We start from the raw sequence: 14,587 nt of genomic DNA, 5'->3' as shown, positions 1-14,587 counted from the left end.
ATCATCCCACTAGACTGTGAGCTCCTTAAGGAGAAGGACTATTTAAATTTTTGTCTTTGAATCCCCAACACCTGACACAGTGCTTTTTGTGTGATATAAGGAACTCCTAGCAAGGATATTCCCTCCACCAGTGCGTATCAGGCAACTCCTCTGTAACTTATACTCTAAGAGAGTGGCCGGGGCACTGAAAGGTAAGCAACTTGCTCAAAGTCACACAGTCATTATGTGTCGGAATCAGGATTTGAATCCAGGTCTTCCTGACTCTGAGGCCGGCTCTATATCCCTCAAGCCTGGCTGCCTCTCACAGAGTAGATACTTTAAAATGCCTGTTAAATTATCCAATTGATAACTGACATTTATATAGCACTTTGAGTTTTGCAAATGGCTTCTTATACATTATCTCATCTGCATTATTGCTCCCATTTTCCAGATGAGGAAACTGAGGCTCAGCAAGGTAAACCGACTTGCTTTTGGACACTTACTAGTAAGTATAAGGGATGAGATTTGAACCCAGATACTCCTGACTCCAAGGCTGGTACATAAGTCACTATCATACTCTGCCTCAAATCTGTGGCTATAGAATGTCAGGTTCTTTCTACTTTTCCCCCCTCAACGTAGATGCCTTCTACTCTACCTTCCCCATCACCATGGCATCTGGATGGCAAGATGTTCAGAAAGAAAACAAGTCCTCAGTTGCTTCTCTAATAACATCTCATTAGATGGAAGATATTCAAAAGTTTAATTCAAGGTTCAATTATATTTCTGCTCACTTTGTTCTGCATCAGTTCATATAAGTCTTCCCAGGTTTCTCTTAAGCCATTCCCTTCATCATTTCTTACAAAATGATATTCTTAGGTAAAATGGGATTCTATTACATTCATCTACTATAACTTTTAGCCATTCCCCAATTTTGAATGTCCTATTAATTCCCACGTCTTTGCCACCACCAAAAAGAGTTTCTATAAGGCAGTTGACTCAATAAACAGAATGAGACACACATTTTTGGATGTGGCCAATGTGGGATTTGCTTTGCTTGACAATGCTAACCTGTTATAAGGGGCTTGTTTTTCTTTTTCCTTTTTTTATCTGGAGGGTAGGAGTGGGGCTAGGGAGAGAAAATAAATGCTCATTAATTTTACAAGATAAAATTGGGCCTCTCAGCTTTCAACTGTAGTCACTCTCTTTCAACATCAGAGTCAATGGCGATCCTCTGAGTTCGGGGCACCTGGGGCCTCCCCAAGAGCTCCCCAACAAGCTGACCACCATGACCTGATCTGCCAATGCCACCTCCATCTCCCAGAGCCAAAATCCCGGCTTGAATTTCACCTGTTCTTTTCACTTGTACTTAATGCCCGGCCATAACAAAGAACCGTTTCTGCTGGGGCAAATAATACACCGCAAGGCCCTGGGGGAAAGTGGGTAGAGCAGGGGAGAAGGCATTCAGCCCAGTCTATTTTTAAAGACCTGGGTTTGCATCTTATCTGTGTGACCCTAAGTAAATCCCCTAATTTTTTTTCACTTTTTTAAATTTTTAAATTTTTTTAATTAATTTTTCACTGCCACAGGTAATTCTAAGGTATAGACAAGTTGTTGGATCTGCATTGGTGGTGGGAGTTTCCACATTGGCAACTCAATACATCAGGGAATCTAAGTTCTAGCGCTAAACATATGTATATGTGTGGACATATATTTCATAGCTTAGCTTTATATTTTATATTTTTATTTTAAAAAAAACTTGACAGAAACTGTGGCACAGTAGATAGAGGGTTGATCTTAAAGTTAAGAAGATCTGGGTTCAATTTCTGCCTATGTCATATATTAGCTATATGGCCTTAGGTAACCAACTCTCTAGATTCCAAGTTCCAGAGGAGTTGCCAATCTGCAACAGTGGAGAGAGTTTCCCTATGCAGATGATATCCCAGGTCTGCACCTTTCCCAAAACAAAAGAAAAACTGGGTCCCAGATTCCCACAAGTCAACCTGAATGTACTTAAAGGGAATATGAGCATGATTTAAAAGTGTCTAATTACTAAGTGTATATTAATAAGGGAATACATAGACAGCATGCAGAAAGCAAACCTTGAAATGCTATATAAATGTTAGTTATTATTGTTGTTGTTACTATTATATTATATGTTATAATATATATTTTATATATAATATATTATATACTATAATATACTATATATTATATACTTATTACTACTTTAAGCCAAATACAAAGCTTTCCACTGTTTATCTTTAAAAACTCAAGACATTTTCTGACCTTTGTTCAGCCAGCACAGGGTGAGAAAGAGGAGAAAGTGGGAAAAGGAAGCAGGGCTGACAGGACCAGAAATGGATGGAACCAGAAAAGGGGCTGAGTCTCACAACTTCAATTCCCCAGAAACGAAATTTCTCTGTAACTACATAAAGTGATTTTTCTTAAGCTGATAAGTGCATTCTGAGCAAAGGCTACCTAGCTTCCTCCCACCCAGGGAGTTCCATAAAAGCTAGTCACTAGCAAAGCAGTCCTCCAGGTGTCAAAGTGAGTCAGGGAGGCAGCCTGACAGGAGGGGGCAAAGGAAGTCACTTCTTGCGCTTCCTCAGCTGTTACTCAGCAAACAATTGAAAAGCAAACCCCAAGGCTTCTGGGCATATATTAACTGGGGTAGTGGGAAGAGTGCTGAATGGAGGCAGCCAAGCTGGATTCAAATCCCTCTGGCTCTGGGCCCTGTGTGACCTTCAGTAATATTAACAATAACCCCCAAAATGATACCTGACATTTCTGTAGCATTCGTATCCATTATTCATTTAAGTCTCACAACCACCCTGTGAGGTAGGTGTTGCTACAAGGTATTATTATACCCATTTTACAGATGAGGAGACTGAGATTCAGAGACATTCAGCATCCGAGGTGGGTTTCGAACCCAAGTCCTTATGAGTCCAAGTCCTGAAATTATCTATGAGGCCATCCTGTCTCAAGTCACTTAACCTCTCTAGGCCTTGGATCTCCTCACCTGTAAAGGTAGGAGGTTAGATTAGGTAGCCTCTAAAGTCTCTTCCAAATCTAAGATCCTCTGACCAAGGCAAAGGATGTGAGTCTGTGCATACCCCACTCCCCACTACCATATACTCCTTTCAAGGGTTGTCACCTTTTTGTGACTTCCTTTCCCCTCCACACTGGCCTCTTTGGTCATTTTAATGTGATGTTACCAGGATAAATCTGTCAGGGGAATGAAGGTATAAGATGCTTTTTTAGGGATGGCACTCACTAGTCATAGGATCACAGAGCTGGAAAGGACTTTAGAGATCATCTTTCTCATCCATCTCCCTCATTTTACAAATAAGGAAACTAAGGCCCAGAGGAATTAAGTGACCAAACCTTCACAGGGAGGAGGCAGCAGAACCAAGATTTGGAATCTCTATCTTTGCTACTCTCCCACTCTGCCTGGCTTGACAATTTTTTTCTCTAAATTAAAAAAGAAATCCATTTTGTCCAGAAGAACAAAACACACGATATAGAGAGAATTGTCCTTCATGTTCCAGAAATCAAGATTTGGTGGCAGGCAGGGGGGAGGGAGGGAGAATCATTAAAATGGAGACTGCCGCAGACAGTGCTCATGACAACAAAAGACATGGGGAGGGATTTGGGGGGGGGTTAGGGCAGCTTTCCACAGAACTACAGCCAGATGAGGCTCCATGGGAGAAAGTGAAAATTGTCTTTCTTGCTGAGCAAAAGAAGGCTGCTCATCAAGGTGATGTTTAAAGACTCAGCCACACAGCTCTGGGGATACTCAAATCACACACAGGTCAAAGAAAAACAAGCTTTACCCCACTGAGTTCGCTGTCTACTTGAATCCAGAATGCTTTCCCCAACACATCCCCATACACATATGGGGCTCCAAATAAAGCTATAAAAGGTATACCCTCCTTTAGGCCCCAACTGAAGGATCAATATTGTTCCAGAGGACCTATTACTTTTCAAATGAAATTCTCAGGTTTTCACCACTGGAGGAAACGGCTACTCTCCCTGGGAGCTTTCAGGACCTGGGACAGCAACCTGGGAGCTGTCTCCTTTCAGCACTCACAGCATGGTAGATAAGCATCAAAACACAGGCAAGCTCAGTTTATAAGCCACGCCTCTCACTCACTAGGTACCATGAAGGAGTTCAGATTTGGCCGAGACTAGTGAGCCAACCTTTCAATGATAGTGAGACTTTTGCCAATATAAATTCGGGTTAAATGGATACATGTTGGGAGGGGTAGAGGGCAGGTGGGAAGAATCATTCACTTTGAAAAAGTGAGACACAGGGGCAGGTAGGCAGCACAGTGGATAGAGTACAGGAGTACAGGCCCTGGAGTCAGGAGGACCTGAGTTCAAATGTGGTCTCAGACACTTGATACTTCCTAGCTGTGTGACTCTGGCCAAGTCACTTAACCCCAACTGCCTCACTAAAAAAAAAAAAAGTGAGACACACCTATAGATTCTTAAACAAACTTCATGTGAAATAAGCATTACCCCTCTAGCATCCTGGTGTGGTTTATTGAATAGACTTCTGGACTTGGAGTAAAGAATGACCTAAGTTCAAATCCATCTAACTTCTAAAACATAACAGCTGTGTAACCCTGGTCAAGTCATTTCCTTCACCTCTCTGAGCCTCAATTTCCTCATGTGTAAAATGGGGATAATAATACCTATGGTACCTGACTCACACTGTTATTGTGAAGCTCAAATGAGATAATAAACATAAAGCATTTCATAAATTCAGCTTAATTAATTAATTAATAATTATCATTATTAGTAAAGTCAGTGTAGCAGAATAGGACAGAAAATCAGTCTTAGATGCAGGAAAACCTGGGTTCAAGTGTTGCCTCTGACACAAACTAGTGGTGTGACCAGGGGTAAATCACTTCACTTCTCACTGCCCCAGACAACCCTCTAAGACTAGAGGAAAAGGCAACTGGCATTGGTAGAGGGAATTTCCATTCTGGGAGATTCCTATACCTTTGAATTCACAGGTCCAGGACTCCCCATTCCCCTCTCCCCTTCTCTCTCTCTCTCACACACACACGCACACACAATTTATTATTATTCCATCTTCATTTGATATGACAATGTCTTAGGATACCTGGGTTTTACTTTTATGACTTGGGCAAATCACTTCTCTGCTCAAGAAGCTTCAGTGGCTCCCTATGGCCTCTAGGATCAAATACAATCTCTTCTTTTTGGTATTTAAAGCCATTCACAATGTGGTTCTGACCATCTATCTATTCTCTTCCAAGGTCTTTGTGTTCCAGCAAACTTGGCTTATTTGCTGCTCCCTGTGAACTCCATTGAATCTCTGTGTCTTTATAGGAGCCATGCTCCCCCACCAACACCTGATTGGCACAGCTGTTTATTGTTCACTTCCCCCTCCCTACAAATCACTGTGTATTTATTTTGTATATCTTTTATACGTACTTCTCTTAATATATGTTGTGTTGTTCCCCCTCCCCAGTGGAATGTAAGCTACTTGAAGGCAAGGACTGGGTTTTTTTAATTTTTTTTTCTTTTCCCTTGGAACCCCTGCACCTGGCACTCAATAGGTGATTGATAAATGCTTGTTAGAATTGAACTGAATTTTCCTTTGTATGACTCCATTCCTTAAACTTTATAGTGGAGAAAGGAACATTAGCTCCTCCCTACCAGGAATGCTCAAAACCAACAGCTCCAGAAGAAAGAATGAGACTTTGTCTGGAAACAAATGCACTTTGAGCTCTTCCACAATCTTCTAATTGCAGGTGCAAAGGGCGAGGTCCCTTCCCCTCCCAGCAGGAACAATTGGAGGCAGGTGGAGGCCCTGGGCCACCTATTCAAACCCGGGTAAGCCTCCCCACGCAGCCCATGCCAAGCCTACTCAGAACCCAAGACAACAGCCAAGGAGGAAATGTAGCGTGAACAGCCTTTCCCTCTCTAAACAACTGATCCTTGGGGACTTTCACTTCAAGGTTCTTAATTGTTAGGAGTAAATGAGGCTCACATTAAAGAAATCCAGCCTCCTCTCAGTGGGAAAAATGGTTGCCTTGCTAAGCCAGGTTCCCTTCTTTCAAACACAGACCTCTCCTGCCAATGGCTTAATTTCCCATGTCTATGGTCACTTATCAAGCAATGCTTGTCCTCCTCTTAGCCCTGGAAGCAAAGATGCATGGAGGGGTCAGCCTGGATGACCTTGGTGCTCAGCTCAGACTCACTGCCCTTCAGTCATTTGAAGGTGTCCCTGAGACCAAGAGGTGGTGCTCATTGCATTTCTCGAGTACATAATGAGTGGCCCCCTGTGCTTCTGCCCCGGGCACACATCCAGCAGTGAGGACAAATGTCACAGCCAGAGCCTCACTGTTGGGGCGAAGGGGGAGAGGGTCCCAGATGCTCTCAAACTACAAAACTGTCAATGGGGAAAGAATGAGCTAAAGCAATGAAGTTTCTAGTTAGGTGACTGCAACTTCTTCCGTGTGTGACTTTGGAAGGAGTCATTTCCCTTTCCCTGAACCCCAGTTCTCTTGTCTGTGCTTGCACTATCTACCTCATAGCTGTGCCATGAGAGGCATCATGGCATAATGGAGAGGATGCTGGACTTGAGGTCAGGAAGACCAGGATTCAAATCCTACCTCTGGGGAGATAGAGCACCAGCCCTGGATTCAGGAGGACCTGAGTTCAAATGCGGCCTCAGACACATAACACTTACTAGCTGTGTGACCCTGGGCAAGTCACTTAACCCCGTTGCCTAACCAAAAAAAAAAATTAAAATTAAATTAAAATTTTAATTATTTAATTTATTTTTATTTTTTTATTATTTTATTTGTTTATATTATTTATTTTTAATATTTAAAAATTAAATTAAAAATTAAAAAAATAAAGAGGCACCCTGGATAGTGAATAGAGAGCTCAGTTTCAAGACAAGAATACCTGGATTCCAGACCTATCTCTGACACATGCTGGCTGTGTGACCCTCATTAGGCCCATTAACCTAGGCAGTTCTTGAGAATGAAGAAAAGGTGCTAACCTGAGGTGGTAGAGGGAATTTCCTCACCAGGAGGTTCCCTACACCAATGAAATCACTGGCCCAGTCCCTATTTCCTAATTAACATTAATTAAATTACTATATAATTGGAGGAGCATAAAGCTTTGATTTCATCATTGTGTAGCCCTTCTAGTGTGGAAACTTCCTCCACAGAAACAAATCAGCAGCTCATATAGAACTTTTCATGCCAGAGAGTGGCCCTGGACACTGAGTGATTAAGTGGTGCCCAGTGTCACAGGCAGTATGTGTCAGAGGTAATACTTGGACCCAGGTCTTCCTGACTCCAGGACTGGCTCTGTGTGCCATCCACAGTGGCTTCTTGATGTCAGATCAGGATCTAGGATCAGAGACCTACAGCTGGAAGGGATCCTGGGCTCATTTTTTCAGCTGATGAAATAGAGGCCAGAGAGGTAAAGCCATTTGCTCAGGGTCACACAGCTTGTAAGTGACTGAGGTAGGCTATGAAACCAGGTGCTCTGACTCCAATCCAATGTTCTTTCTTCAGCACCATGTCATCCTAGCAATTAATATTACACTAGTATTGGTAACACATATATGTATATGTATATATACATATATATGCTTGCCAATTTCTTTGCCATATATGTATGTATGTATGTGTGTGTGTGTGTGTATATATATATATATATATATATATATATATATATGTATATATATGTTGGGGTATGTGTGTTTTTTAAGAGATCTCTGATTTCAAAATTTACAGAACTCCCAATAAGGAATTTCTTCCAGCAGGTTAGTATCTACTCTGCAACCTTAGAGAGTTATCCTGGGGGTACTAAAAGGTTAAGTGGCTTGCCCAGGGTCACCTAGCCAAGAGGTGTCAGAAGTGGATATTGGTAAGACTACTTTAACAATAAACATAATGGTAATTATTCTTTTTACCATTATAAAAAGGAATCCTAAAGCTGAGAGCCCTCTATGGAAAATGCCCTGCCTCCAATCCCCATGGGGGATGAAATCTCAGGATCATTAGTAAGAACACAACTTTGGAGATGGTGTACAGGGAGAGAAGCGATCTCTAAGGTAACCAGCTAATTGCTAATCAGGAATGATAATAATAAATTAGCAAATCCTAATGTAAACTAACTGGGTTCTGTGTTAGTTGCATGGAGACAACAATGGGGCAGGCTATTTGGGAATGTGTCTTCCAAGCTGAGAGCAGCTGGGAGAAGCTTTCCAGTGCTAGCTACAGGATGAGTGGATGAGCTAAAATGGCGGACAACAGGCAGTCCTAAAAACTCAACATTCTGAGAGCACTGAAGAAAGGCCCAATGGATGCTTAGGAGGGCTCAACAGAGCAGGCAGTTTGCACTGACTAAAAAATTCTCCTTCATCTGTCCAACATATAATAATCAAGAAGGTCTCTTACTAGCTAAGAACCAAGAGTTCTGTCATCTAAAAAATGAAGAGGTTAGACTACAGGACCTGGAGTTCAAGTCACCAAACATTTGTTAAGCACCTACCCTGAACCAGGGACAATGCTAGACACTTCAGACAGGAAGCCAAAAACTGAAATGGTTCCTACCCTCTATGAGCTTACATCCTACAACAAGGCCCCTTCCAGATCAAAACCTATGACTCTGGGATACCAAGGCCTCCATCATAATAAGCAACTCACATTTCAAAATGTCAGCCACTGCCCATTGTCTCCAGCCATCCAGGGAGCCTGTTTTCTCCTGTGCTTTCTGGGGCTTCCCACTTCTCCATGAGTTGGCCATGCTATCAGAGCTCTTTCTAGTTGTCTCACATATTTTTGGGTAAATGAACCTTTGCCTCCACCACCCCTCCTTAATCAGTGCAATTTTGGAGAACTCAGTGGAGAAGGTTAGACTTGATTTTGCCATGGTGGCTTATAGCAGGGTGCTTCTTATCTCCACCCACTATTTTATTTCAACCATCCCTATTCATTGGCCGCCACTCAAAATACAAGAAGCTGCCATCTAAGGTATCTATGGAGATCTGGAAGGATATGCAGTCAATCACATCACTCAGCTGAGAGCCTTCTAACACATCATGCACATATGGACCTTAACACATTGGACTCAACATCAAATCATCTGGTCCAGGGATTTTCACTTTTTGTGTCATAGACTCCTCAGGAATCATGTTTTTAAATGCATCAATGGGTAGATAAATAGAGTATCTATTAAGCACTTATTACATACCAAGCACTCTGTTGGTACATCTAATAAATAAAATACGTAGGATTATCAAAGAAACTGACCATATTGAAATGCAGTTATCTAAATATTTTCAAGAACAAGTTCATGGACCACCTATTAAAAGTCCATGACCTGGTCCAATCCTTTCACTTCCCTAAAGAGGAAGTTCCTTGCCCAAGTTTGTCCTGCGACTTAGAGCTCCTGGGCTGGCAGCTTGGCCAGGTCCAGATCAGTGCCTCTGTGTAAGTGCCACAGGTTGAGTTTCAGTTCTGGGGCCTGGTGCTCTATTACAACCCCCTTATCAGCCTAATTGCCTTAAAAGGCCCTTTTGCTTCTCGCCTCTCTGGGCAGCTCCATTTGGCATCGGCTGGCTGTGTTTGTGCATTGATGCAGAAGCTTCCCCAATTCAGCATCAAAGTGGGTAACCTTGACAGTTAAACAGAAAGGCTGTATATGCTCTCCTGTAACTGCTATGGCAGATGGAGGGAGGGGGAGGCCTGGGGCCCTCAGAGGCTCTAGTGTACAACCTGGCATTGGATTGAAATCCATCTTGTGCAATTCTGGCCATTTTGTGCTGTATAGTTAGCCTCTCCAACCAGATTCAATTTAACCCAATCCAAGAAATGGTTATGAAACTCCTACTATGTGTTCTTAGACACTGTTAGGAGCTGGGGATAAAAAAGGCAAATGTGAAACAGTCCCTGCCCTCAAGGAGCTTATGTTCTATTCAAATGAGATAATATTTGTAAAGGGCTTAACACTGTTCCTGGAACATAGTCGGTATGTAACAAATGTTTGTTCCTTTCTTCTGTATTAGACTGTAAGTGCTCTGAGGACAGGAATTACGCTTCTGACTCTTTTTGTATCAGGCACCATGCCTAGCACAGTGTGTGCTACCTTGGTTAGATGTGTAATGTCCAAGACAGGATGGAGACAGGGAAATCCAGTGAAAATAAACATGAGGAGTGCCTGGAAAAGTGATTCCTCTCAGATGCCGGGGGCATACCAGTGCCACATCCCCACAGGCTGGGCACCACCAATAGGCTCCCTACCACTCCTGTGGCATTATGCTTAGGCTTGTTCACAAAGAGACCCTCACTTTAGCCATCACTCCCTTTATGCTGCTCGGCTCTCTTTGAGGGACCTTGAGCTAGAGAAGGAAAAGGGAAATACTTGTCTTTTCTCCCCCTTCCCCATATGGAACTTTGTGGTGGATGCAGTGGAAATGACCAGTCCCAAGTCACACAGCCAACTTGACTTTCCCCAATTTGAAACCATCCTCACTATGGGATACCACCTAACATGACATCTAGGTCCCAGCCTGCCCTCAGAGATCTGCTGAGCAGACACCACCAGGCTCATTGAGTCAGAAGCCAGAAACAGGGTAAGGAAATGATCCAAATTCAATTCTTTGCCTTAACTGGACTATGGGGTGTCGGCCCAAGGCACATTCCCAGTCTGGCTCTAATGAAATGATAGCCACCAGGTTCTATGTTCCCTAGTGCCTCAAGCCAAGCTAGACTCAGCTGGGCTAATCATTTTCACTTGCTTCATTGGCCTGGCCATTGTAAGATGAAGAATGTGGCTGTCTTCACTCTGCCACAGGCTGGAGGCCAAAGCCACTGAGATCAAGACCCTCCTTGACAGGAACATAGCTATTTTGGTGCACACTCCTGCTTGCCAGGCGTTAGAACATTGGTTCTCAGAGGGTGCAAAAGGGCCCCTTCCCAGTAGTCTGGGGACTGGTCTCTTGGACTGTCAACTGAGACTAATTAATATTTATACAGTGCCTAGCACAGGACCGGGCATATAATATGCATTCAATAAATACATATTGATTGGTTAATTGACTATATTGGTGCTTCACTTTCTTGTGGGAATGAATAATTTACTTCTGATATCCTTCACTGGTGTCTTCATCCAAAAGCTCTGCTGTTCTTCCCATTTGTACTGGAGCCTCTCCTGTCCCCTCCCCCCTCCCAGCAGCACCACTCGCTCCCCAGTTGTTAATGCTCTCCCTTGCCCTCAAAGCTATGCAGTCTTCATCGTGTATATATTTTGCATGTACTTATTTGGGTCTCCTCTGTAGCCCACCAGGAGAATGGAAGCATTTCAAGGGAAGAAACTGTTTGCTTTGGGTCTTTTTATCCATAGATCCAAGCAAGCACAATGCCCAGCACACAATACGTGCTTAATCAATGTCTGTTGGATTGAAATGAACTGAAATAAAACCTCCCAGTTGTTGGTCCTTCTTCTTGACTCAAATTACCATTTCATTTCCTTATCTGTTAAAATATTGTACACACACACACACACACACACACACACACACACACTCATGCACACACTAAGATGGGATCTCCTTGAGGGCAGAGAGTTTTGTTTTTGTCTTTCTATATCCATCACATAACACAGTACAAGGCACAATAGGATCATGAATCTACAACTGGAAGGCAACTTAAAGGTCACCTAGTCCAACCCTACTTCAGCTGGTACTGAATTGAATTGAATTGAATAACCCTAATCATTAGTGTTCTTTCCATCTCCAAATTATGCTGCATGTCTTATCTATTTTTAACAGTATGTCCACACAGTATAACATAAGCTCCTATTCCATTTGTTTTTTTTATTTTTGTTTCATTTCCTTTTTCATTTCATTCACTATTTCATTTTTTTGTAGCCCCCCCCCCCATAACTAGCATAGTGCTTGGCACACAGTAGAGGTTTAATAAATGTTTGCTGAATGAATGGATGGATAAGTGAGGTGGGAATCTTTTTCAGGGTCAAGTAGGCATGAGTAGATATACCAAAAAATCTTTGGCTTTACCAAATTGGTCTATGGAATGGAAAAGCAGGACAACCATTGCATAAGGGAGCCATTTAGCACCCTTTCTGCCCTGCCCAAATGAGCTTGGAAAGCCATGCCAAATGAGGCCCTGCTCTAACAGAAACAGCACTCATTGGACTGGGAGGCAGAAGATTTTGGGTCTAGCTCTGATACTACCAGCCACTACCTTGATGTGTAGTCCTTGGGAAATGTCCATCCCTGCTCCAGGTCTCATTTTTTGAATCTATAAAATAAGGGGGTTGGACTAAATTATTTCCCAAATCCCTTTCAGCTGGGATATTCTATGACTTAAGTGACTGGAGACAGAAGTACAACTCAGTGACAAAAACAAAATCAGATACAGCATTGTAAGCATCACCTACCCTTCTCTCCCCCCACCCACACACATATAGACACCCATCCACACCTATACCCATCTTTCACCCTCCAGCATTGCAATAGCCATAAGCTACCTTCCTAGTATTTCAAGAAAATGCTTCCATTGGAAAACACTATTAGCAACCTTCGATTATTCAAGGTAATGGCAGATGCAGATAGCTAATATCCACAGTTAATCCAAACCCCATCATGGTAAATGACAATTTTACCTCGCCACAGTAATGGCAGACCCGAATAACTGATATCCAGTTAATCCAAAAAAATCACATGGTAAATGACAGTTTCAACCTCCTCTTTTATCAACAGCAACCAGAGCTACTACCAAATGGCAAAGGAATTTTGCTTCCTGCCCCTCTCCCTTGAACCACCCTCTAAGGAAGATGCCAGTTGGAGGAAATATGGCAAATCCCATGCTGTAATCATTTCCAAACTGGAACCACAGCCCCAGCATAATAGAGGGTAGAGTCCGAATTCCACTACAACTTGACTTCTCCTGGATCATTTTCCACCAGCCTGCCAGAGCCCCTGCTAGAATGGTGGGCTCTCCTGAAGCAAGTGAGGCCAATAAGGCAGAATATCTTGTGGCTCAGGCCTCTTCCTCCTTACCTCAATTTTTAATGGAAAAAAATGTAGGGCCCATCACTGGGCCAATGCCCCGCAGAGCTTTGGAAGAAGCCCTATCCTAGTTGCTGCTCCTTGGGTGTTGCCAGCAAATGAAACTTCTGTCTCTTTTACTCCATTTCCCCTTAAAAGGACCTTGTCATTGTCAGGTGAAACATGGAGGCCAGGGCAGAAATGCCCTGGCACCTTGCCACAGGAGGGCAGCACCCAGGAAGGGCCATCTTGGCTCTTGAGCCCCAAAGAGGCTACCTTGAAAAGCCCCACTTACCCAGGCTGGTGGAGGGACAGCTAGCAAACAAAGGGGCTCAGTCCAGGCAGCCCAGAAGGCTCCCCACACTCACCTCTGGCAGGGGCATCCCATTGATGATCAGGTCAGGCTGCTGGGCACTCTGCACAGCAAAGGTGTGGTGGTAGATGTTGGTAGAGCCTGCATTGCGACCACCCTGGTTCTCCACATTCAGGAAGGTGCTCTCAGAGCGGCGGCAGCCTAGGGGCAGGGTCTGCTGATGGTAGTCGAAGTAATTGAGTGACGAGGTCAAGGAGGAGCAGCTGACCACATTCATCTTGTCATTCTCCTCCACATCCCGGGGCACCAGCCGGATGTCATTCTTGTTGATTTTCTTCTTCTTGCTCGATTTCTTCTGGTGCCCATAGGAGTACTCAGCAATCCTGTGTGACAGAAAAGGCAAAGTGAGCCTCTTGTGCTACCTGGCAATATGCCCTGAGTGATAAAGAGCAGCCACCCAAAGGGCTTTGCTCCTCCGACAACTCAATTTCTTCTTTGCACCCATTATGTTGAGTTGTTTCCTCCTGGTGCTTCTGGCATGTGAAAATCAGCCAGGGACCACAAAGTTTGCAGGCCAAATTTAGTGCCCCGCCCCCATTCTTCCAGTTGGAATTTGCTAGTTATAATTTGGCAGGGGGAAAGGGAGCCCACTGGAAAGATACAACACAATGCTCAGATGCTCAAATCGTGAGCTGCCACCGGGCCTGAGAGAACCTGTGGAAGGACAGATATGGGGATGAAGGAAAGGGAAAATGAACCCAGTAATTAATAATCCCCCCCATCGGGGCATTAGACATTTCACTTCCTCTGTCATTGACCACTGGCCTGCCTGATCAGCCAAGCATGTCCGGAGTGCCCCTTGGTGACAGCAATGGGTGCCAGGCCACTGTCTCATCCCCCTCCCAACCTCCCCCCACCCCCGTGTCTGCCAGCCCACGGTGGCTTGAATGGGGAGCAGTGTCTTTTGTACCTGGTCCCGGTAGGCTCCGTTTCTCCCCTGCTTTTGTGCCTTCCTCCCTGTTCCCAGGAGAAACAGAGCCGCAGACCCTCCACTTGCCGTTTGGGCCTTTTTATGAAATGGCAGAAGAGGCGAGGGATGGCTAGACAGCTGCTGCAAGAGAATGTCAAGGTTAGTGCATTCAGCAGCAGGCTTCTCACTGAGGCAGACCTACAGACAGCGGGACTGAAAACGGAACAGAGAGAACTCAATTCGATTCAATTCACACAGA

General features: G+C 43.8%; 1 protein-coding gene across 5 annotated transcripts in view; it reads right to left on the bottom strand.

The window, feature by feature from the left end:
- PCDH19 (protocadherin 19) overlaps nucleotides 1–14,587 on the bottom strand; it is a 114,648-nt gene that overhangs the window by 93,328 nt on the left and 6,733 nt on the right. For 2 of the 5 annotated variants that reach the window (XM_020963456.2, XM_020963454.2), the window contains exons 2-3: nucleotides 14,329–14,469; nucleotides 13,414–13,741 (exon numbers count right to left, since the gene is read on the bottom strand). In XM_020963456.2, the coding sequence (XP_020819115.1) occupies nucleotides 13,414–13,741; nucleotides 14,329–14,469 (469 nt within the window). The remainder of the gene's footprint in view (nucleotides 1–13,413; nucleotides 13,742–14,328; nucleotides 14,470–14,587) is intronic. The other 3 variants (XM_020963457.2, XM_020963458.2, XM_020963455.2) reach the window with 2 other exon arrangements.

The sequence above is a fragment of the Phascolarctos cinereus genome, unplaced genomic scaffold (genome assembly GCF_003287225.1).
Source record: "Phascolarctos cinereus isolate Bilbo 61053 unplaced genomic scaffold, phaCin_HiC Scaffold_8;HRSCAF=390, whole genome shotgun sequence".
NCBI lineage: Eukaryota > Metazoa > Chordata > Mammalia > Diprotodontia > Phascolarctidae > Phascolarctos > Phascolarctos cinereus.
Note: the sequence above shows the minus strand (reverse complement) of the source record. Positions and strands in the feature narration are given on the sequence as shown.